The following is a 24,753-nucleotide window of genomic DNA, read 5'->3' as shown; positions in this document are numbered from 1 at the left end:
CATAACACAACCCAAAAGCGCGATAATACGAAGAGTAATTTCTGGACGCAGGGGACGCTGACGCGTTATAATATGTTGGGTGGGATTTCCACGCACGTCCGACTTGGAAGCGGAGTGAACCGGGTTCGAGTCTGGCATGAGGCTTATGCATAGGCAGTGATTTTGTGCAAACCATTCCGTGCTTAACAAGCATTTATAATGCAACGGTCTCGGCATTGTTAAAGTTAGAGCTATTGGCATTGCTCATGACAATGCCGTTTCTTTAAATGTTTTAAAAACCAAAAACATAAACAAAAATAATGTCATGAGCAATGCCAATAGCTCTAACTTTACCAATGCCGAGACCATTGCATTGTAAATGCTTGTAACAGGAGCCCGGTGAGGCAAGGAAACAGCATTTGATCAAAACAACTCGATCAATCAATACACAGTATCTTTAAAAAAAAACAGTTGAAACTGCTATTCATGGTGTGCACTCCATTACAATTGGGTAGCTTGATGCAGTTACTTTGGCAGGGGTCGGCCTTACCAGGTAAGCTTTGGATCACCCCATGTTTTTGTGGTGAAAGGGCCTCTCACTAGGAAAATGCTGAAGTGTTAACTAAAATGGCTTGGCAGCAGTCTAGCATAGCAAATGTTTAGAAGATAATCCAGAATCTAGCATTGTTCAGAGGAGTCCTTTATAATGAGCCGCGAGAGAGATGGGGAGCCATGTAAGTCTTTACAATAGGTGAAGGGCTTGGTTGCATGAGTGTAGGAGGATCTAGTTTAAGCCGAGAATTTTAACATTTTCTGATTGCTAAATGGTGTGCAATAACTGCATTTGGGTGAATGTATTATTTGTCACACATAATTAGGAGTGTTAGGAGATGGGAAAGCCAATTTTATTTCAAATGACCGTGAGTTTGATCACCTGCCTTGTACTCTTGTACTCTACAGCTCCTTTTTATGAGCAACATCAGGCAGCACTTGGAAATGGGTATATTGCACGAGTTTCATCTTTCGGCAAAGTTTTTCAGACTCGTGCAATGCACACCTTGGCAAATTCCTCACATCTTTATTCATTGACCTGGATTTGGGTACGTTCAGTAGATTTGCCCTTTATTACATTTAAGAGCATTTTGGCCATCAAGCCTTTTATTAAAAAAATGAAGCTTTTGCATGGAAAAGATACGTTGACGAGGGATTTTACTGAAGGGGCTTTCTTCTAGATTCTTTCAATAGTCTTCAGAATTTTCCTCCAGCTATTAACTTGAAAGTTAAATTAATGATAAGTTTTCTTAGATTATTTCACTATTGTGCAAGGAGGTGCATCTTCATCTACGCAGAGGGCTGGGTTGTGGTTGTAGTCCTGTAGGATCAGCAGTTTTGTGTTGCATAAGTACCAGAGAGGTAATCATATTAGTGAAATTAGTGGAATAGCTAAGTCAGTGGTTTTAATCTCAATGGAGATGCTTTAGAGGTAGGAGAGATCATACAGGTGCGGAAGGGGAGTAAGAAATAATCAGACCAAAGCACTGGGAGAGGTTCTGCGGATCCTATCTTTCCATGTGTCTATATGACAGCATCAAGTATGGAATCTTTATCATGAGTAAGCGACAAGCAGTGTTGAAGAAGGATGCCGTCACATAGAATGTTGAGATGAGACCTTAACATTAAGGATTGGATCATTACTGGGTAAAATTTACTATGAATATATTGCCAAGATAAATCAGTAGTCTGTCAGATGTTGTTTCCTACTCGGAGAGTGGTAAATGGTGAGCATTTTAATGGGCTTGTTTTAAAGTATATAGAAAACCTTCACACGGGAAGGGTTGAGTCCCGATCATTTTACATGATAACTTATCTCCACAGATAGTTATAAGAACACCAACACTTTTTCTTAAGGAATATATCAGGCGATAAAATATTATATCCTTCAATTCAAAAGCCGTCAATGAGGCTGCGAGGGATTCATAAACCAATTCTAGGTGAGAACTAGAATATCAATGTGTATTGTGAAATACTGCATATAGGGCGGGCTAACAGTTCTGTGATTGTTCCAAGTGCATCTTGGCCTTTAAATTGCGTGTTTTAGACAAGGCCTTACAGTAGATTCTTCATTTCAAGGCAATGTATTTGGACCTCCACTAAATTGCAAACAGTAGCCAAAGTCAAGGAAGATATTGAATCTGCACATCTGTGTCGGTGTTATTATGGATGTCACAGATTAGTCCTTGGTGTAACGAAAATTCACTGAAATGGCCTGGGGGTGAGTGCACGATATGAGAGGGTGAGCAGCATAGTAGAGCTTTTGGTGGTTGGGATGTCAAAAGTTCTAGGACGGATTCGGTAGAGATTAGTTCATGTGAGTTAGTATGAAAAGTGTCTTGTCGCTGTGTTAGGAAGCAGACACCAATTCATCTGAACACTGGAGTAGATTTTGTAGGGGTACATGTAGGAGTCTTCCACTGTGGAAGGGCTGAAATGTATCTTGTGGTTGGTGGTTACAAGCATGTAGAGTTTACATGCATGCACAGAGCATTGGACTGCACTGGAATAGGAATGTTGAGCACCCGTGATCAAGACTTTGTCCTCTCTGTAGCTGAGAGAGCAATATCCTCTATTGTCTTGTGTGGATAGTACCTTAAGATGAGAGGGAATATCAACATTAGTGTCTCTCCGACTCAAATTTTATATAATACGGTTTGAATGCTACATTGTCCAGACACGGATGACATTCTGAGGGCACCCTCATAATGTAATAAAAAACACGAGTCAAAATGAGCCTTCATAAATGACCTTTAAAAGCTTGTGAGTGGGCAGTGGTTTTGCAGGCTTGATAACTGACATAGCCTATATCAATTGTTCTTTTTGCATTTGTCACTCGAGTGTTAAATTGTTCTTTTTGCGTAGCATACATCAAATCCATGTTCAGTTGTTGGCTCTGCAGAAAAATGCTGGAGATCTTTCCCCCATGGCGAGAGGCACACAAAACCCATCTTGACATGCAAGGTGTGCATTGCCAGAGTCTGCAAACTGTGGCGAAAGATGAAACTCATGCAATATACCCATTCCCAAGTGCTGTCTGATGTACTCTCCAGCTCCTTTCAATGAGCACCAAGTGGGCAAGACAGGCGATAGGCTATGAAGCTGGCGTCTCCCTGGGGATAATGTACAACTAGCACACACTGAGCAGCAGAGTCCTTCATACCTTCACTGGACAAACTTACAGCAAACAAAAATAATAAATAAGTAACAAGGGATTTCCTCAAAGACTTGTTTGCCCTACACACACGAGCAGGAGCTTTCGGAAGCAGGGATCCAGGTAGAATGTATGGAGGAAGACATATTTTTAAGACTCTTCAATACAACCACCAGAGGACGTCCACATAATAAAATGAGTGTGCATCATACAGTCATTATCTGACGAACAGGACATAGCAACTTATGCATTCTGTTGCGGGCTTAGATTATAAAATTATAAAATGGAATACTCTTAGCAGTCCAGCTGATATGAAGATCTCAGACTTCCAGAATTGTGCAGCCACACAGCAATGCTTTCTAATGTAAAAGTATAGGTGCTCGTAAATAGTGCCTAGCACCCAATGTTAGAATTCTGGGAGTGCTAGTGAGGGAGGCATTAGAAGCTGTAGATAATTTCAATAAAAAGGTTTCCCTGCAATTTTTGGCATGGAAATGGGGGAAGCCTAGAGAAGCCCTACAAAGCACCCTCCACTGATGGAGTACAGAAAAGGACAGTATTGACAGTGGTGTCAGACGGAGTGCACAGAAGGTTGTGTCCGAGTCAATGCCAAGAACAAAAAGCCCATCGACTTAGAGCTCTGCCAGGAAAAACAAAATGACAGATACGGTGCTGTAAACAAAAATGGTTTAGGTGTTCAGGGAATTCAAGCAGGACTATTTTCTATACCACGCAAAACCCTAGCATTTATAAAGGTACGTATTGTCCGTATACCACAAACCTAACCAAAAGCCAGCCGAGCGCTATATTGTCAAATGCAAGGAAACAGTCAATGAGCGATTGGGGAGGAAGGTGAATTCTGAGAGTGGAAGTTGGTAATTACTGCTCTGTGATGTAGTGTTCTTCAAAAATAGGTGCTGGGTTTCGGTGGTAGAGATGGATGAAGGGATGTCATTCCAGGTACATATAAGGAGAAGGCCTGGTGCCCTATTTTTCCTTTTTTTGCACTTATTCTCCAGTCTGGTGCATTTCCAGGCTGCTGGTGTGGCAGAAGTCACCGCAGACCAGGAGATTGTCAGCTAGAAAGGCGGAGGTGCCATTTGTGAAGGCTTTGAAGCCGATGCAACTGTTATGGGGTTGCAAAAATTCTATTAGTATGGGGCGATGATATATTTCTTCAAGACCTTAACGTGTGGGGCAGCATGTAGCATGCTCTTAAGAAGAGGCCAGTATGGCTTAAGGAAGGCAATGAATTAGAGTGTTGCCACCATCTGGATGCCAGAGTATAAGGGCTTGAATTGTAGTTTTGAAGTCACTTTCTAGGAGCAACAGTTTGATATTCTTCACGAGGTCGATGTTCAGGGCAAATCCAAGTGACTTCGCATTAAGTAAAATTTGAAGTTGGAATATGCCCTCGCTCATGACAGACAGCTTTTGACTAGTTGTTGCTTATAGTTTTTGACTAATAAGTCTGTCGTGGTGGCACTGAGCTTCAGGTAGGGGCCGAGAGCTTTTGTAGCATGTGAGGTCTGAAGAGAAGAAGACTTTCAAGCAGAGTGGTCTCATCAGTGTATTGGTGATTTTGATGAGGTTATCAATGAGTTGCGTTCCAAACGGCTCCTTCTAGAGGTAGAACATGACAGAGGACAAGGCACAGGTGACCACTATCTTCTGGGGACGGGAGGTGCCCATTTGAACAAACCAGTGTAGGTTGAATAGAACTAGTAAAGAACCCTGCTAGTGAATCATACTCAACGACTTCACGGTGTGTGTGAGCAAGGGTGGAAAGCTTGACGGCACCAAAGGCAGCTAAAAGATCAAGCAATGTCAGGGAGCACAAGTCAGCTTTTCTATGGACTGAAGGGTATCATCTACAATTTGTAATGTAGCATTCTCCATGATGCAGCCTGATATGAAACTGGATTGGTAGTCATGCACAAGATGATTGGCGCTGATATGATTTTGGGAGCTGACCAAAGGCAGAAGTTACTCAACTATGGTAATGCTCTTTCTGGTAGATACGCTAACCGAAGATTACTCACCTTTTGAATTTCTCCAGCAACAGACCAGATCAGGAACTTTTCAAAGCAATACCTCCCATGTGCCAGCAAATAGTGCCATCGAACTCTGTGGAAAATTTGCTCTGCATCTAGAAGGGACGTCGAGGAACCCCCAAAGCGAATACAGCAGTTTACCTCTGAACTCTTCCAGGTCATCAGATGCGGATAATTCGTAACAAATTGAAAGACTAACATAGTTCAAAATCTTGCCCCGACCATATTAGCCCCTAAAGCTTCATACCACAAAACAATAAGAAGGGAGGGCAGTGAGAAATCTGCATTTTAGAGTATCCAGAAGAAAGTATGTTACGAAAGAAAAGTAACTGGTTCTTCTGATATATACTTCTAACTGCAGATTTCTCATCTTTTCAAGAGATACCAAAGCAGCACCTCTCAAAAGATGGAAGGTCCTGCAATGCTGAGTAGGAAAAACTGTTCTCCTTGTGCACTTGACTGTTGATACTGTAATACCGGGTGAAGGTTTGTACGGAGACCCATGTGGCTGCCTAGCCAATATCCAACATGAAACATCTATCTCGTCAATGCCACAGTGGTGGCATTGTCTCTGGGGAAATGCGCCCAAACGCCCTCAGGAGCTTAGTTTTCTGCTAGATAGTACTGCTTTTGTTCTGTTACACAGGATGGTTCAAATAGACAAGGTGCACTTCTGGATCGCCTGTCCCTTCTTAGCAATAATAACAGTCTGCCCATCCATTCAGGGATCCTTTTTGAGTTTGAAGTAAAATATAAGAGTTCTTTTGAGGTCTAATCAGTGAGCCTCTCCTCCTCGGAGAATTGAGGCAGAGCAAAAAAGCGGGGCACGAGATGGACTGCTCCACATGAAAGGGCAATACTACTTTCAGCAAATAGGAAGAATGCACAGCACCAGTTTAGCCAGGGAAAATGTGGTACACAGGCTTCACCAACAGCACCTGTAGCTTGGTAACATGGTGTGCAGACAAATACACTGAGAAATACGATTTTAATCGTCAAAAATCTCAGGGAACAACTGTAGATGGTAACTAAAAAAACCACTCATAAGTTAATTGGAACTAAGTTTACTAGAGCAAAAGTCCATTCCAAAAGATTAGCATTCTTAGTTTTCCAAGTTTTTCCATTTTTATCTCACAGTATTGTCAACTTAGACATGGTGTGAAACATTAGGACTGCAATATGTACTGATCGTTGAGGATTACGGGACATCGAGCAATGGCAAATTGTTTTTGATTGCTGTATGAATCCCGATACTGATAGGAGGACGTTTGGGTAACTCTACTGAAATGCCAATCAACTACAGCGCTCTCCTTTTTTATTTCAATTTGTAGATACAATTTTAACAAGATGAGATCATGGGACATGACAATTAAGGATCAGAAATAGTGTTTTGCTAGCTGGACAAAGAAGTTGTATCGTTGCTATTGTGTACGGAGTATATATTGGAATACAATTGTTCTACATAAAAGTATATATAAAAATATTAGTATGGATCATTGCTGATGTTATATATGGCATCATGCCTTTAAAAATGAAACCCGATTTTTATTGTGATAAACTGGATTGTTGAAACCATTTTTAACCTATTAAATGTTTTGTTTTAAATTAAACCGCCCACAAGTTCCTTAGTAGAATGACACACACTGGTGCCGCAGTAGCATTAAAATAAAAGAATTGGCCATCACTCATTTGGCGTCTTGACTCATCAATACTGTTAAAGAAAAATGAAAAACTTTACTGAAGAAGGCTAATCTTTTTAAATAGACTTTTGCTCTAAAACACAGAATACCAATTTACTGCCACGTTTGAGTGCATTTTCAATTATCAAGCAATTGTTTTGTATTTTTGCCCACAAGCCGGTCTCTGAGAGCACACAAGTAGCAAGAAGCATTGCAGACAGCCCTTGTATGGGAATGAACCAAAGAGTTTGACTTTAGGAAAAGGATGAGAGTTTGCGATAAATTAATGCCTCAGCTGCTCTCTGTTGGTCTAAACAAATGTGCATAGGCCTTAAGGAAGTACACATTAAGAACACTGGGACCGAATGAAGGTAACAGGAGGAACATATGCGATATATTCCAAAACACATAATTCATAGTGACCTGCATAACGAAGGATGATCATGCAAACATAGAAAGGCTCAACGAGTAACCTATAACAAGGTCTATCGCAAAACCTTGCTTGGCACAAGCCAGAACAAAACATTTGGCGATTTGGTCTGCAGACGAACTTGATGGTCCCCACATCAGGCCAAAGTTCACAGTGCAACGAGAATAAATACATTTGGTAGTCGGGTGTGCAGCTCAATAGCCGTGCCTGGAGATGTGGGTTAGAGAGACTGGATGCAGGACCCTGATCTGTTGCAGAGACAGGAGGTAGCTGGATAGGAAAATAACTGCCCTGGCTCAACAGGTCAGGGTACCCAGAGTTGCATGGCCCAAATCCGGCGGTATAAAGATGATTGTACCCTGGTCTCTCCTAATCTTCAGAACTTGAAGCAAGAGAGGTAGAGGTGGGAAGGCACACAGGAGGCAAATGTCCAACTGGAGGAAGAACGCATCTCCTTGAGAACTTCTTGGCTGGAACTCCAGTGCCTAATACTCTAGACACTACACATTCTCAGTTGTGGTGTTCAGATCCAATAAAGGCACAACCCACCATGCGAAAATGCCATTTGTGGTCTATAATCAGATCTTCAGAAATTAAACAGGAGAAGCAGAGGTGGAAGGCATTCAGAAGACTTGCCTTGCATTTACCAAGCATGCCAAATGATTTACGGTCATAGAGATCCCTTGATCGGCGGAGTCATACACGGCCTCCCGGCACAGGATACATGACCCCAACACTGCCTTGCTTGTTTCTGTACCATATGGTGGTCATGTTGTCAGTTACACCTTGAACCAGCTTCCCTTTGATGGATGGCTGGAAGGCCTGGAACTTCATGGGATTTAGCCAGCTCCGAAGAAGGCTGATGTGGTTCCATTGCTCTGTTGGGGACTAAAGTTATTGATCTCCACCTCCCACAGAAGACTACCATCCCAGAGACTATGAATACACTACTATTGTGAGATCTGCATGGGGTAGAGAGAACAGTCTGGAGCAGGTCACATTGGTGTCTGGCAGTCACTACTGAAGGTTCAGCGGCTACTTCCCCCTAAATGTGGTTGCTGTCTGAAAGGCAGCCATAGTGATGAGACAACTGCAGGAGCAGGTTTCACTGCAAGAGACGCATGTGCATTGGTATTAACCTTGCTGATGGAAGCCTCAATCACCCAGCTCTTAAGAGTCGCATTGCTGCGTCAAAAAGGCTAGATCTTCTGCGATGAGCCTAAGACAACTAACCATTGGGTGACTTACTGGGAAAGTTCTGCATGGTTTAGATCAAGCCGCCATCAATGTTTCCATCAGAGCCTGAAGTATCAGGTCGAGGCTGCAATATGTCCGTCAGTAAATTTGCCTTTGCCACTATGGTAATTGTAGGTCCAAAATTTCTGCTGCTAAGTGGGGAGCCCCTTTGAGGAGTCCAACGTACTCAAGGAACAAATGTTAGATATTGGCAATTATGTAGCTCTAAATATAGGCCAGTATCAATGTATTGAGGGAGGAGCAAATGGTCTGCTTTTCCATCGCCTTCTTTGTTGTGTGGAACATTTTGGATTCCATGAACAGCGTTCAAATCAAATAAGAAAAAGGCATACAGCCTATGATAATATTGACATTGAGGAATAGGCTGGGGATTCAGTTAGGAGAACTACGGCTTGGTAACATCATGGAGACAAAGGTATGGTGACAGCAGATAACCCTGGATCAGAAACGGGTGTCGGAATCTGATCGGTTGCAGTCTCTGCATCAAGTCTAGGCAGTTAATGTGACAGTCAGAATCAAAGGGGCTCCCAGCAGAAGTGGAAACATGGATTAGCACCAGTGGGGAGCCAGGTGAAGGCCCAATAGGGTCAGTCAGGCTGTGGTCAGACCTGCTGAGCGAGCCAAACGCAAGGCCCCTGCAACTCAGTGGAGCCTAAAGGCACTCCAAAGGGAACCAGCATTGCCTTCAGAAGATGGATGCCTGGACCATAAGAGGGACCTGTAACAAACAGGCTCACGACTAGGAGTCACAGTGGGCCCGCTGTTTGGAGCAGGACTTATTTGCTTTTTCTGCTCAGTGACACAAAGCTTTGGCTCCCTCCTCCTGATAGCTTTTGCACCAGGTATCATTTACCTCATAACTTCCAGTTGTGTCCTAACCCTTGCCCTACAGGCAGACATTGTGTGGATCTGTGACCTACATCTACTTCCTGCAGTTGCAGCATGAATTGAAGCCTAATGTTTTGGAAGGGGACTGTTCTCTAGCACATTATGTTGAAAATATATTTTTGCTATCGGTGAAAACGTATAAAGTTTGGAAGAAAGAATCTAACTGGGAAAAATCAATATTAGCTGGTACTACTGGAGACTGACCTGGGGACTCTCCTACTCTGCGTTAAGACACCCGAGATCTTCCCACATGTGCTAAGACTGGTGTGCGGATTCTGGGAGTAGGTGTTGCTTTGTAGGGCGTCATATGAAATGGAAATGGAGGTGTGGCAGATCCGGCCCTTCGAGCAAATAGCCTGAAACAGGTCTATAGCCGGTTGAAGGGAGGGAGGGGGGCTGTACCACACTGGATGACCTGTATCCGTCAGGCTTATTCATTACACTACAAGAAGCTATGCAAACATTCAGGCTGGGAAGAGGTCAGTTTCTCCAATAAGCAAAAATAGAGGCCATGGCTAGGGAGATATGACCTAGATTTCCGGACACCCCTGACACCACACAGACCATGGTGACTCTCCTGACACTGGCAAGTGGAAACTTATTACCCACATTGACCGCACCCTACTAGCCGATCAGCACCGGGTCCCCCTCAAAGTGGAGGACACGTGGCAAAGGCGGAGTAAATCCATTTTACGACTAAAGAATGACATAGAATATATGGAGGGGTCCGAAAGCTCTCCGCCAATGCACAATTTAAAGTTGCTCAATTCAACAAAGTCCACATTACAAATCTCTTGCCAAAACACCTGCAATCCATATATCTCACAAGAAGCGCGGGATGCCCGTGCGGCAGACAATCACCGGCAGACTTCCTTCACAGTTTGCGGAATTGCTCTTGATAATAAGTTATTGGGATGAGGTTTGGGGTCATCTGCATAATGCCACAGGATGGCAACTATTTAGAGAACTGAAACACTGCCTATTGGGTTTAATCCCTAGGGAAAAATAAACAGGAAACTGATGAGGCCTTTCCTAGTTCTCGGACCGACTCTGGTGAAACGGAGTATAGCCATCTGATGACTGACTAGCTATGGGATCTGACTGAGTGGGGTGGCGCTAAAGAAGCATACATGAAACAGGCTCCCAGATGACCTGCTGGCGTGGGGAGCCGTGATCCATGACCTCAGACCACGGAAATGCCAACCCCACCCAGGGGCAGGTGGCGGAGATGAGAAACCTGCACTGATATATACCCCCTTGACAAGGATTGTGGGTTGGGGCCGGGGTTGACACCTCAGCTGCGCACTAGGTGGGTGAGCGACCTGCTTGGGATACAAGTGCCCTTTCTGTACTACCCTATGGAACAAGCCGATGGGGGAAGGGCTGTTTTTCATTTACTCTGATGTTGTATCGATTATGTGTAGCCATTTGATATACTGAGAATGGCTTTGGCACCATTTGAAATTCCACAGGATGCTTACTGGGATTGTACTATTTGCACATTTTTTCTATAATGTGGAACTGTATTTTGCTGCAATGCCTATAAAAGCAATATTATATATTGGATCTGCATCGAAGAGCACAGAAAAGAAAGAACTGATGTGGTCCTGATAGGATGGTGCCTATATATGAGATGGAGAGAGAGCGCAGTAGTCTGTAGGCACTACCTGTTGGCATATGGGAGATATGACTATGAAAAGTTCCAGATCACGGTTGGGAATTTTATAGATGAGGAACCTGCTGTTAGAAGTATCCATCAGAAATTGCTTTTCCAATGAGCTAGCGATGAAGTGTAGATGAATGACAGGCCTGTAATTGTCCAAGTCTCAAGTGTGCGTTTCTTCAAGAGTGGAAGGATTATGGTCTGTCCTCAGAATTTCTGTGAAGATGCTTCCAGTAAGGGAGGCCTAGAATAAGTAAGGTAAGATCGTCTCCAAAGAGGATTTTAATGACGGCCAAGGATAAAACATCTTCATAGGAGGTGGCTCTGAAGGAGTGGCAAACCTCAGGGCCATAAGACGATATAGTAATACTTTTGATACACAAAAGTGCCCTTTGGCAAGAAAATATAGCCCCAGGTCAGGCGGGAGGTAATATCCACGATGTGGTTCCTGAAATGGGTCACTGGATGTTAAACCAATAAAAGGAAAGCGTCAGGGGTGCACATATATACCAAAGCACTTTACAGGTGAAAGTGGGAAGGAGCACCTGACAATACAGACCAGAGTAGTGTAGTTGAAGGTTACTGTTGCAAGATGCCAGGAGGCGAGTCTTGCAGAGGAGGCAGATTTGCAATAAGGGGATCATGAGACCATCAGGAGGAAAGACCATCATAACTGTGTTCTCCAGACTACGTTTTCTCCTCTTATTTCACTACTCCAAGGTCCCTACAGCTCCTTCCCCTTTTGGGTGCACAGTTGGAATAGAACAAATGAAAGGCTGTCGGGGGATAAGAGGCATTGGCCTTTGGACAATACTGGTTTATGTCCTGTATTACTGGTTTGATCAATAAAAGAGTTGAATATAAAACTAAAGTGGTATTAATAGATCATAAATCTCACCTGTTTAGATTTCCAGACCTCCAAGACTGGCATTCCAGCAATGATTGAGTTCGGATCTTCTTGAGCTGCTGAATTAACGGTATCATTTGCACCAATTACCAGGACCAAATCAGTTTCTGTACAATAAAAAAGCAAAAACATTCAAGGCAAAGATATACAAGTAATGTTCTACTAGGATTCATTTCTGCAGTTATTTAACTGGACAGCATCATTTCCATGACAAATTCTCTGCACTTGCATCGCTTTTACTTATCTTGCTACTTCCCCCTTATACACCATACACTATTCCATGAAATCTGTTTATTGGGGGGAGGGGGGACGGGGTGTAGGGATCCTCTATCCATATACCTATTGTCTATAGTGTAGTTTACCGTCCACCTAGGTAAACTTCTTGGCCAAATCCCTTGGCAATGGGAGAGGAGCAAGGTTCCCTGTTGGTGGCCCAAACACGTCACATGTATTTCTTGTTAGCACTTTTTACAAGATTTTAGCGGTGGTACTGTGCATTTATGTTCGAAAGATCAACCGTTAAAAGGGCCCTAGCACATCACTACATGCAGCTGTACAGAGAGCTTGTGGGAGGTAGACAAGTGGTGCCTGAACTCAAAAGAAATTACTTTCAATATCATCTGTGTTTACATTGCAAAATGAAATATGATGGACAACAATAAAAAAAACTGGCATAAATACAAGCCTGCTGCATACTACGACTGTGGAAAGTTGCAAAGGACAACAACCTGCATCTAAGGACATATTTTCTTTAAAGCATGCCAGCTGTGCATGGGCGGAGCTGGCAAAGTCTTCGGAGGAAAAAATCATTGATAAGGGCCCTGCGCAGGAACTGCAACTACCTTGCTGCTGTGCAGGGAAGGGAGCAGCAGCCCTTTCTGCTGGCTCCACTCCTTTGTCCTATCACAGAAAACCCCACAGGGGAAATCCGGGATCAGAAGAGGCCCCCAGGATCGGGAAATAAACAAGTTTTTTTTTTTTAAAATACTTTATTTATAACATTTTCACAGCAACCTGAGCAGTCATATACAGAATCCTTCGATACAACATACATCGGCTTATTCTCATGAAACGCATTAGAGTCCCAGGCACCTAGTACAGTTGAACAAGTTACTTACCTTTGGTAACGATGTATCTGTAAGAAACATTGTTAGTTAGATTCCTCACCTTAGAATATCCCCAGGCGTCAGACTGGATCCGGAAGATTTTTCGTCAGCAATACCCCTTGCGCGTCGCTAGGCGTCGTCTGCGGCTCCGCATTCGTCGTTGGCGTCGTGCGCCGTAATGACGTCTGAGTACTTAGACGCCGCCCTCGCGCGCTGACGTCAGTTCTTGTACATAGCTTTCCACGCCAGGAACGCAGAGCCATGCAAGAGACCGACACTGGTGCCAAAAAAGTCTAGGGGCCTGAAAAGGACAACCTTAACCCTAGATGTCAGTTCGCAGAACAGGGAGGATGGGTGGGTCGGTGAGGAATCTAACTAACTAATGTTTCTTACAGATACATCGTTACCGAAGGTAAGTAACTTGCTCATCTGAAAGAAACACGTTAGTTAGATTTCTCACCTTAGAATAGATACCCAAGCAATACAAACCCCGGTGGTGGGTCTGCGAACCAAGATCACACCAGAAAGTCCTGGAGGACAGAACGGCCAAAGAAGCCATCCCTCCGGACTTGGCTGTCTAGGCAATAATGCCTGGCAAACGTGTGTAGCGAAGCCCACGTAGCCGCCTGACAGATGTCCTGCAAAGGGACTCCCCGTCCCAAAGCAGTAGTAGCTGCTGTAGCCAGAGTAGAATGGGCGCGCAGCCCAACAGGAGGGTCCTTTTTCACCAAGGAGTAACAGATTTTGATGCACAAAACGACCCACCGGGAGATGGTCCGTTTGTGCACAGCTCTTCCCTTCTTAGCACCCACGTATCCAACGAAAAGTTGGTCGTCCACCCGGAACTGTTTTGTGCGGTCCAAATAAAAGGAGAGCGCACGTTTTGGGTCCAGACGGTGGAGCCTCTCTTCCTCTTTGGAAGGATGCGGAGGCGGAAAGAAGGTGGGCAAGGTGACAGATTGCCCAAGATGAAAAGGAGTCACCACCTTCGGTAGAAAAGAAGGACGAGGCCGAAGGACAACCTTGTCCGGATGAACAGACAGAAAAGGAGGCTTGGACGACAGAGCCTGGAGCTCACTCACCCGTCTAGCCAAGGTGATGGCTACCAGGAAAGCAGACTTAAGCGTCAGAAGACGAAGAGGACAATTGTGAAGGGGCTCAAAGGGAGCGCACATCAGAAATGTGAGAACAAGATTCAAGTCCCACGGAGGCATTACGAAAGGAACAGGAGGGAACGTATGAGTAATGCCTTTAAGAAAGCGTTGAACCACAGGGGACTTGAAAAGAGAAGGCTGATCAGGAAGCCGTAAGAAGGCAGAGAGGTCAGCAAGATAACCTTTCAAGTTGCCCAGGGCAGAGCCCTGCCGGGCCAAAGAAAGAAGAAAGAGGAGAAGCTCAGAAAGAGGGGTGGAAAGGGGATCCCCAGCCTTTGCTGTGCACCATGCCACAAATTTGTTCCACCGGCAGGCGTATACCGTCTTTGTGGAGGGACGCCTGGCTGCCAGAATGATATCACAGACTTCAGGAGGCAAGTCAAATGGCATCAACTGCCGCCGCTCAATCTCCACGCATGGTGGTGGAGGCTGGACAGGTTCGGGTGGAGGACCGTCCCCTGCTGCTGCGACAGAAGATCCTCCCGAAGGGGCAGACTAATCGGAGGATCAGTCAACATACTGAGTAGCTCGGGATTCCAGTACCTTCGTGCCCAATCCGGAGCCACCAAGATGACTTGGGGCTGGTCGTGCCTGATCTTCTTCAGCACTCTGGGCAGAAGTGGTATAGGCGGAAAGGCGTACAACAGACCGCAACTCCACTCGTGACGAAAAGCGTCGCCGAGCGCCGCCTTGGAAATTCCAACGCGCAGAACTGCTGACATTGCGCGTTCTCGTCGGTGGCGAATAGATCTAACCAAGGCTCTCCCCACTGCTGAAAGAGACCTTGCGCCACCTCGGAGTTCAGACGCCATTCGTGATCCATCATGCACAGGCGGCTGAGTTCGTCTGCTCTGGCGTTCAGAGAGCCCGCCAGATGTTGAACCACTAGGGTGACGCCCTGGTGTTCCAGCCACGTCCAGAGGCGCAGAGCCTCCTGACAAAGGGTCCACGACCCCACCCCGCCCTGTTTGTTGCAATACCACATGACGGTGGTGTTGTCCGTGAACACCTGCACGACACTTCCCCTGACAGAGGGAAGGAAGGCTGTCAGCGCAAGTCGGATCGCTCTCAACTCCAACAGGTTGATGTGGAGGCGAGACTCCGCCGGAGACCAGAGGCCTCTGATCTCCGCCTCTCCCATATGGCCACCCCATGCCAGGAGGGACGCATCCGTCACTACGACATGCTCCGGTTGGGGAAGGGAGAGGCTCTTGCCCGTGACCCAATCGCGGTCCGTGAGCCACCACTGCAACTGCTGTGCAGTGCCCTCCGAGATCAAGACATGGTCGGACAGGTTGCCGTGATGCTGGGCCCACTGAAACTTCAGGTCCCACTGCAGAGCCCGCATGCGCCGCCTGGCGTGATGCACTAGTAGGATGCAGGAGGCCATCAGCCCCAGAAGCCGCAACACTAGCCTGACCGAAACCCAGGATAGAGGCCGAAAGATGGGAATCAGGGCCTTAATTTCCCGGACCCGCTGTTCCGGCGGATAGACCCGGAACTGCGCCGAATCGAGAACTGCTCCGATGAAGAGGAGCTTCTGAGAGGGACTCAGGTGAGACTTCGGCACGTTGATGGAAAACCCCAGCAAATGCAGGAGATCCGCCGTAGTCTGGAGGTGGGAGACGACTGCCTGGGGCGAGCCCGCCTTCAACAACCAGTCGTCGAGATAGGGGAAGACTGGAACCCCTGATCTGCGCAGATGAGCTGCGACCACCGCCATCACTTTCGTGAACACCCGAGGGGCACTGGTGAGGCCGAAGGGGAGCATGGTGAACTGAAAATGCTCCTGGCCCACCGTGAACCGCAGGTAACGCCGGTGGGCCGGCAGGACGGGGATGTGGAAATATGCGTCCTGCAAGTCCAACGCTACCATCCAGTCTCCAGGGTCGAGGGCAGCTAGAACCTGAGCCAAAGTCAACATTTTGAACCGTTCCTTCCGGAGGAAGGCATTGACGTTCCTGAGGTCCAAGATAGGGCGTAGGCCCCCTTTGCCCTTCTTGGGAACCAGAAAGTAGTGGGAATAACAACCACGACCTACTTCTGGGCTCGGAACGCGCTCGACGGCCTCTTTGGCCAAGAGGGCCGAAACTTTCTCTCGCAGAAGATTCAAATGATCCTCCGAGATACAGTGGTGCTGCGGTGGCATGGCTGGAGGGGTCGTCTCGAAGGGGAGGGAGGAGCCCCTTCGGACGATTTGCAGCACCCACCTGTCCGAAGTGATGGTACGCCAGTGGAGCAGGTGATGGCGAACTCTGCCTCCCACTGGCGATGAATGGGCCTGAAAGCTCGGACTAGGAAGGCTTTGAGGCGGATGCTGCCGGGGTGGATGTGGACTGACCGCGTCGTCCTCCAGAACCGCCTCGGCGGAAACCACGTCCGCGTGCAGGTTGGGTCTGCGGCTGGTGGCTCTGCGGACGTGATGAGGCGCCCCTTCCTTGGCCACGAAAGGGGCGAAAAGCGGAAGCTTGCGGCCGCGGGGCCGAAAGGCCCAAGGACGTGGCCGTAGCCCGGGAGTCCTTAAAGCGAGCCAGCGCACTGTCCGCTTTCTCACCAAAAAGGCGAGCGCCATCAAAGGGCATGTCCATGAGAGTGCTCTGGACATCCCCCGAAAAGGACGTGGACCGCAGCCAGGCGTGACGCCGAAGCGCCACTGTGGTGGAAATCGCCATACCTAGCGAGTCCGTGGTGTCAAGTCCACACCGGATTGCATGGCGCGCTGCATCCCTCCCATCGGCCAGAGCCTGGGAAAGTCGTGTCCGGGCCCCCTCCGGGCACAGGGGCAGCACGTCCTCCACCGTATCCCACAGAGAGTGGGAGAAACGGTCCAAGAGACAGGCGGTGTTTAAAGACCGCAGGCCTAAACTGAGGGAGGAGAACAGCTTTTTGTTAAACTGTTCCAGTCTCTTGGAATCCCGGTCCGGAGGAGCAGACGGGAAGGAGGTTTGGGAGGTAGAGGCCTGGATAACCAGGCTCTCGGGGGTGGGATGTTGCGACAGAAAACTGGGGTCGCCCGGAGCAGGGCGGTGGCGCCTGGCGACGTTTCTATCCACAGGAGGGACTGTGGAGAGCTTGGACCAGGTGCCCTGCAGAACGTCAGTGAGGGCCTCATTGAATGGCAGCAGAGGCTCAGTGGAGCTTGCTGCAGACTGAAGCACCTCAGAGAGGATGTTAGTTCTCACAGCCACGGCAGGCAGTTCAAGCCCAAGGGCTTCGGCCGCCTTGCGCAGCACCACAGAAAAAGCTGCACCCTCCTCCGAAGCCACAGTCGGAGGAGAGATGAATCCAGTGTCCGGTGAGGTATCCAGACCACTGGCCTCCCCCAGTTCATCTGCCCAGTCCTGTGACAGTTGAGCCTGAACGGCCATAGGGTCATCGGACCCCTCCCAGTCGCCCCCGTCATCCGATTCCTGGTAAACAGGTGGAATGATCGGAGCCGGACGATAGACATAGTGAGTCTCGAGCGGCGTCGGATGCGGCGTCTGTGGCCGCTGCATCGCGTCTGGTCCGGACAGGGGCTGAACCGGGGAACGACGTCGACTGGAGTTGGCGTCGGGGGTGGAACCGGAGTCGGCGGAGGAATCGTTACGAGGGCGACCGGCGTCGACGGGGGCCCAGGCATGGGCCCCTCGGGGACCTGCGGCGTCGGGGCCGGAGCCTCCAACGGGCTTCGACGGCGGAGGCAGTTTCCTCATGGCCGAGAGGAAGGCAGCGATCTCCGCCGGCGCCGCGTCAGTCCCAGGGACCGGCGGGTATGGGGACGTGCGCGGCTCCTGCGGAGCCGCGGGGGTGGAACCACCCTGACCCTCGGCCGAGTCGCGCGACCGGCGAGGGGAGTCCTAAGAGCGGTGTCGCCTCTTGGACTTCTTAAATCGCTTGGACTTACCCGAAGACTTCGAGCCAGACGAGCGATGACGTCTGTCGCGGCTCCGCGACCGATCCTTGGACCTCCTCCTGGACCGGGATCGAGAAGGGCGCGGAGCCGAGTGTCTGAGCTCGAGAAGCTTACGGGACCGCTCCCGCCTAGCTTTCGAGGTCAGGGCCTGGCAGTCGGAGCACGAGTCCGCGTCGTGATCGAGGCCCAAACAGTAGAGGCACCGGCGGTGGTGATCGGTCACCGACATCAGTCGGTGGCAATCGTTGCAAGCCTTGAACCCAGGCATCCTACCGGCACCAGATGTCGATTGACAAAGATCAAAAGGGATCAAAATAGTTAGTCAAAAAAGACTAAAAGGGGTAGCTCTCCCGGATCGGCGCTTACTGGTGCGGAAAAAAGAAGAACTGACGTCAGCGCGCGAGGGCGGCGTCTAAGTACTCCGACGACGTCATTACGGCGCACGACGCCAACGACGGACGCGGAGCCGCAGACGACGCCTAGCGACGCGCAAGGGGTATTGCTGATGAAAAATCTTCCGGATCCAGTCTGACGCCTGGGGATATTCTAAGGTGAGGAATCTAACGTGTTTCTTTCAGATAAATACATTTACACTTTTCATAACTTAGCAGCGGCTTCAGCAGGGAAATAAAGAAGTTAGCGGGTGTGGGCAACAAATCCTTGTAGCTTTGTGTCCAGTCTCGTTGGATGGGACATCGGGCTACAGAGAACAGGTACTTTCTAACAACTCCAAATAAGGGAACAAACTCTTGAATCTTCACACTTTACTTGGAGTTTGAAATGCCCCCAATTTGCTACCTGGTCATGATTAAAAAATTGCACAAATGTACTGTAAACTCTGGACGTTCCGCTGTTAATGTTAAGACAACATACTGCTTGAAAGAAAGGATCATGTTACAACTGTGGACATTTTACACCCATATTTTTATATAAACTTTTTGATTTTATATTAACCCCTGTTAAGACTCATTACTAACTGAATGACGTCCTCACTAAATTTAGATATTTGGGGCCAATTCTTTTAGTTTTTCAAGTCGTTTTGCAATACTTAGTATTAACTAATGGAAGGCGTGTAACATCCATCAAACATCAAGCGACTGCCTATTACAAAAGTGACACATTTTATTGTATTTTAGATGTTTCAATCAATCAAAGACATTTATAGAGCGCGCTACCTACCCGTAGGGTCTCGAGGCGCTATGGGGGGGGGGGGGGGGGGGGGCCGCTACTGCTCGAACAGCCAGGTCTTGAGCTTCTTCCTGAAGGAGAGGTGGTCTTGGGTCAGGCGCAGGTCTGCCTGGAGGGAGTTCCAGGTCTTGGCGGCCAGGTAGGAGAAGGACCTTCCTCCTGTGGTGGCTCTGCGGATGCGTGGGACGGCGGCGAGGGCGTGGCTGGCGGATCGGAGGTGGCGTTTGGGAGCGTAGAAGTTGATTCGGTTGTTGAGGTAGCTCGGGCCTTGGTCGTGGAGAGCTCTGTGTGCGTGGGTAAGGAGGCGGAAGGTGATTCTCTTGTTGACCGGGAGCCAGTGCAGGTCTCTTAGGTGTCCGGAGATGTGGCTGTGTCGTGGGATGTCGAGGATGAGTCTGGCTGAGGCGTTCTGGATGCGCTGGAGCCTCTTCTGGATCTTGGCGGTGGTTCCGGCATAGAGTGCGTTGCCGTAGTCCAGTCGGCTGGTGACGAGGGCCTGGGTGACGGTCTTCCTGGTCTCTGTGGGGATCCACCAGAAGATCTTCCGCAGCATGCGCAGGATGTTGAAGCATGACGAGGAGACGGCGTTGACTTGCTTGGTCATGGAGAGGGAGGAGTCCAAGATGAAACCCAGGTTGCGTGCGTGGTCCGTCGGTTTGGGTGCGGTGCCCAGGGCGGGGGGCCACCAGGAGTCGTCCCAGGCGGAGGGCGAGGAGCCCAGGATGAGGACCTCCGTCTTATCTGAGTTCAGTTTCAGGCGGCTCGTCGTCATCCACTCGGCTACCTCTCTCATCCCCTCGTGCAGGTTGGCTCTGGCGGTGGCGGGGTCGTTGGTCAGGGAGAGGATCAGCTGGGTGTCGTCGGCGTAGGAGATTATGTTGAGGTTGTGTTGGCGTGCGATGGCCGCGAGGGGGCTCATGTAGACGTTGAAGAGAGTCGGGCTCAGTGAGGATCCTTGTGGGACGCCGCAGATGACTTTGGTGGCCTCTGACTTGTACGGTGGTAGGCGGACTCTTTGTGTTCTTCCGTCGAGAAAGGAGACGATCCATTCCAGCGCCTTCTCCTGGATTCCGACGTTGCTGAGGCGCTGCACTAGGGTGCGGTGGCAGACCGTGTCGAAAGCCGCGGAGAGGTCTAGGAGGATGAGGGCCGCTGTTTCCCCGTTGTCCATCAGGGCTCGGATGTCGTCGGTGGCGGCGATGAGGGCGGTCTCGGTGCTGTGGTTGGCACGGAAACCGGACTGTGATGGGTCGAGGGATCCATTCGTCTCGAGGAAGGCGGCCAGCTGTTTGTTGATGGTCTTCTCGATGACTTTGGCTGGAAACGGGAGGAGCGAGATGGGGCGGTAATTCTTGAGTTCGGTGGGATCTGCTGTAGGTTTCTTCAGTAGAGCGCGGAGTTCGGCGTGCTTCCAGCTCCCGGGGAAGGTGGCGGTGTCGAATGAGGTGTTGATAATGTCCCGCAGGTGGGGTGCGATGACAACGTCGGCTTTGTTGAAGACGTGGTGAGGGCAGGGGTCGGTAGGAGATCCGGAGTGGACGGAGTTCATCGTGTGGACGGTGTCTTCGGTGTTGACCGGGGTCCAGGCGCGGAGGGTGGTGGTGGGTGGAGGTCCTGCGGTCGTGGCGTGCGTCGGTTGAGTGCTGAAGCTGTCGTGTATGTCCGCGATCTTGTTGTGGAAGTAGGAAGCGAGGGAGTTGCAGAGGTCTTGCGAAGGGGTGATGTCGTTGTTTCCGGCGTTGGGGTTGGAGAGCTCTTTCACGATGTTGAAGAGTTCCTTGCAGTTGTGTGCGTTGTTGTCTAGTCGGTTTTTGAAAGCTGTTTTCTTGGCGATGCGGATCAGTTGGTGGTGTTTCCGGGTGGCGAGCTTGAGGGTGGTCCTGTTGTCCGGCGTGGGTTCCCTTCTCCAGGCTTTCTCGAGGGCTCGGCAGTCCTTCTTGGAGCTCTTGAGTTCGTCGGTGAACCATGGAGCTCTCTTACTGCCGGGTCTGCTGGGCGGGGTCCTCAGTGGGGCGAGTTCGTCTGCGCAGTTGCTAATCCACTTCGTGAGGTTGTCGGCGGCCTGGCTGGGGTTCGCTGAGCTGGCCGGAGGGTGCTGGCTCAGGGAGGCGGCGAGCTGGTCGGCTGTGATCTTGTTCCAGCTTCTTCGGGCAACCTGTTGCTGTTGGTGGTGGGTCGTCGTTCTTCTGAAGGTGAAGTGGATGCATCTGTGGTCTGTCCAGTGGAGTTCTGTGGCGTGGCTGAAGGTGATGTCTCTGCTGGATGAGAAGATGGCGTCGAGTGTGTGTCCGGCGAGGTGGGTGGGGGTGGACACCAGCTGCTTGAGTCCAAGGTTGGCGAGGTTGTCGAGCAGGGTGCTGGTGTTGCAGTCGTTGTTGTTCTCCAGGTGGAAATTGAAGTCCCCCAGGAGGATGTAGTCAGCGGAGGGGAGGGCGTGCGGGCTGACGAAGTCGGCGATGTCCTCGCTGAATTGTGTGCGTGGTCCCGGAGGTCGGTAGATCAGGGTGCCTCTGAGGGTGGTCTTCGGGTCGGCGTGGATCTGGAAGTGCAGGTGTTCGGCGGAGGGTGGGGTGTTGTCGGTGCTGGTCGTGATGCGGATGGTGTTCTTGTGGATGATGGCGATGCCTCCTCCCACCTGGTTGGTGTTGCGGTCCTTCCGGGTGATCTTGTAACCTTCAGGGATTGCGATGGCGATGTCGGGCGCTGAGGAGGCGTTCATCCAGGTCTCCGTGATGAAGGCGACGTCGGGGGCTGTGGTGTCGAGGAGGTTCCAGAGTTCGATGGCGTGTCTGTGGACGGAGCGGGTGTTGAGCAGGATGCACTTGAGGTGGTTGCTGCTGGTGCTCGGCTTGGCGGGTGCTGGTGTCGGGCAGGTCCCGATGCAGGTGAATTTGCAGGTGTTGCAGCTGAAGGGTCCGTGGGTGTCTCGTGGGGTGGCTCTGCAGCATCCCGGGACTCGGCCGGTGTTGAGTGCGATGAGGGTGGCGGCGGTGTACGTCAGGCGGGTCGGTCGGGGTCCTCGTGGGCCAGGGGTCCTGGCACTGGGCGCGGTCCAGGCGCGGACGGGCGTAGACGGGCTTACCTTTGGCGCACCTTCGGCGCACAATCGGCGCGCCCGCTGCGCGTGACCGCTGCGCGTTCGCACGGTCGCCATTTAAGGCTAAGTGCGCGGGTGGGCGGAGCAGCTGGGAGGCGGGAGCGGGGAGGGAACAGAAAGAAAAAAGGGGCGGGGTCAGCGGTGGTGGCGGGAGCGGGGAGCGGGGAGGGAAGGTGGAGGGCGGCGAGGTAGGCGGGCAAACAGGAAGGAAAACACTATCACGGGCAAGAAAAACAGATTAAAAACCAGGCACAGAAGGGAAAATAACAGCGTTAACACGGGCCGAAACTGACAGGAAAAACAGGCACAAGTGTCGAACAAAACAAGAAAAACAGATCCAAAACAGACAACAGCCGGGAGAGCCGGCAGCGAGGCAGAGGGCAAGGCGATGGGGCACACGCAGCAGCTGGTGGCCGTGCGGCGCGGGGGTGTCCCACATGTTTAATATACAGTGGAGCTAGATTCAAAAGTGCAGTGGAGTGCTTTGCAGATAACGTGGGTCATTACATTAGAAGCCCGTAGGACTCGAGGTGCAGTACATTAAACAGTACTGTAAGTGCCGAGTGCATTAGAAACAGGATTACTGAACACAGGATCTGATGTGAAAGACGAACAAGTTATTGCTTTCATATTACCATTTTATTACGTAGACGTTTATTGCTCGATTTGTGAAATCGCAATACAAAACAAAGCTAAAATCCCTTTTTCAATACAACTGTCATAATACACAATGAAGAATTACCATTAAAAACAATTCAAGTTTGTGATAAAAGGACCATTCCAATGCAAGTCGAAAGCACTGAACAGTTTGCTCTCTGTGATAAATGCCATGTGTGCAGTCCTAGACTTCACATGAACAACAGACTTTGGCTTAGAGCTGGATCACACAGGGTTATCACAGTTGTCCAGCTCGTCAAATAATCAATCCATTTCGGACCATACGATATACAATGTTGATGGGCAGTGCAAGTATAGGATTGCAGCCCTCGGTAGATCAAGCTAAAATGCAAGTGTGTGTGTGTGTGGGAGGGGTGCATTTGTGTCACCTCATTTCCATCCATTTACCAGGTTCCACTGTATCCGATTGCCCCGAAGACCACATTTTAATTGGCCTTTTGGCCATTCTTCAAAGCACACGTAGCAAGAGCATCCATTGGGATGCGATGGCTACTGGTTCTTCCACCCTTTGAACTGAAGGCCCAACTAGGCCAAAGATGATTCAAGATGTTTAAGAAAGGAGGGGAGGAGGGATTGGTTGAGTTTGTCTAAAGAAACATCAACATCTGTTTTCACAATGGTAGCTGGTCGATGGTATTGAACATACTGCTATAGTTCACAAAGACTTAGCACCAAGGAATTTAACAGCAACCACACTGTGAAACATGGCCATCCCATTTTGGAATCCAGGCGTTCAATTTTTCAAGTACGATCATGGTGAACATTGTTGCCAGTGGCATTGCATTCACAAAATTCGCCAGTCTCTAAAACTATTATGGGAGCTCTTTTTAAATACAGTGAGACACTAATATCCTCCTCTCATTCAGGAACAATTTAATAGCCAAGATTACATTATAGAGGGAGTTGAAATAGTCGCCCACCAAGCTGAACTTGCTTTCAATGTATTTGAAGGCAGTCCACCAGGAACCTTGGTACTAGATTTACTCAGACTGATTGTGTTTACAAACAATTGGCCCTTTTTGCAAGGTCATCCCTGAACTTTTTTGCCTTCCTCCTAGCCTTTTTTCTAACATGGTGTTGGTGGTTCTAGGACTCTGGGGACTTTAGCACTGCTGTCCAGTGTCAAATGTGTATGCTCTCTGTGGAAAAATATGGTAAGGATTGGTCTACACCTGTTTGGCATATTTAATTTACCTGTCAGTCCCTTGTAAAGTGGTATCTCATTCCCGGGGCTGGTAAATTAAATGCTTCTGGTGGGCTTGCAGCACTGATTGCGCCACCCACCAAAGTAGCCTTTCAAGCCTATCTCAGGCCTCTGCCATTGCAGGGCCTGTGCGCGCTGTGTTACTGCCGCTGTGGCGTGGCACCTAAAGTGTGTGCCATGCCAGTGACCCATTTTACTACATGTCAGTCACCCCGGGTGTATTGTAGGTAAAAGGTAGGCCATGTACCTTAAGTGTGGGACATGTCCTGGTAGTAACAAACCACCATTTTGGGTTTCTCACTCCTGTGAGGCTGCCCTCTCATAGGAATGCATTGGGGATTCCCTGATAAGTGTTTCAGTTGTAATTCC

The 24,753-nt window shown here is 49.1% G+C and overlaps 1 protein-coding gene across 2 annotated transcripts in view; it reads right to left on the bottom strand.

The window, feature by feature from the left end:
* NNT (nicotinamide nucleotide transhydrogenase) overlaps nucleotides 1–24,753 on the bottom strand; it is a 391,279-nt gene that overhangs the window by 6,892 nt on the left and 359,634 nt on the right. For both annotated transcript variants that reach the window (XM_085631219.1, XM_085631218.1), the window contains exon 21: nucleotides 12,054–12,169. In XM_085631219.1, the coding sequence (XP_085487345.1) occupies nucleotides 12,054–12,169 (116 nt within the window). The remainder of the gene's footprint in view (nucleotides 1–12,053; nucleotides 12,170–24,753) is intronic.

The sequence above is a fragment of the Triturus cristatus genome, chromosome 2_1, assembly GCF_964204655.1.
Source record: "Triturus cristatus chromosome 2_1, aTriCri1.1, whole genome shotgun sequence".
Taxonomy (NCBI): domain Eukaryota; kingdom Metazoa; phylum Chordata; class Amphibia; order Caudata; family Salamandridae; genus Triturus; species Triturus cristatus.
The sequence above is the reverse complement of the archived record's forward strand: the minus strand, read 5'-3'. Positions and strand labels throughout refer to the sequence as shown.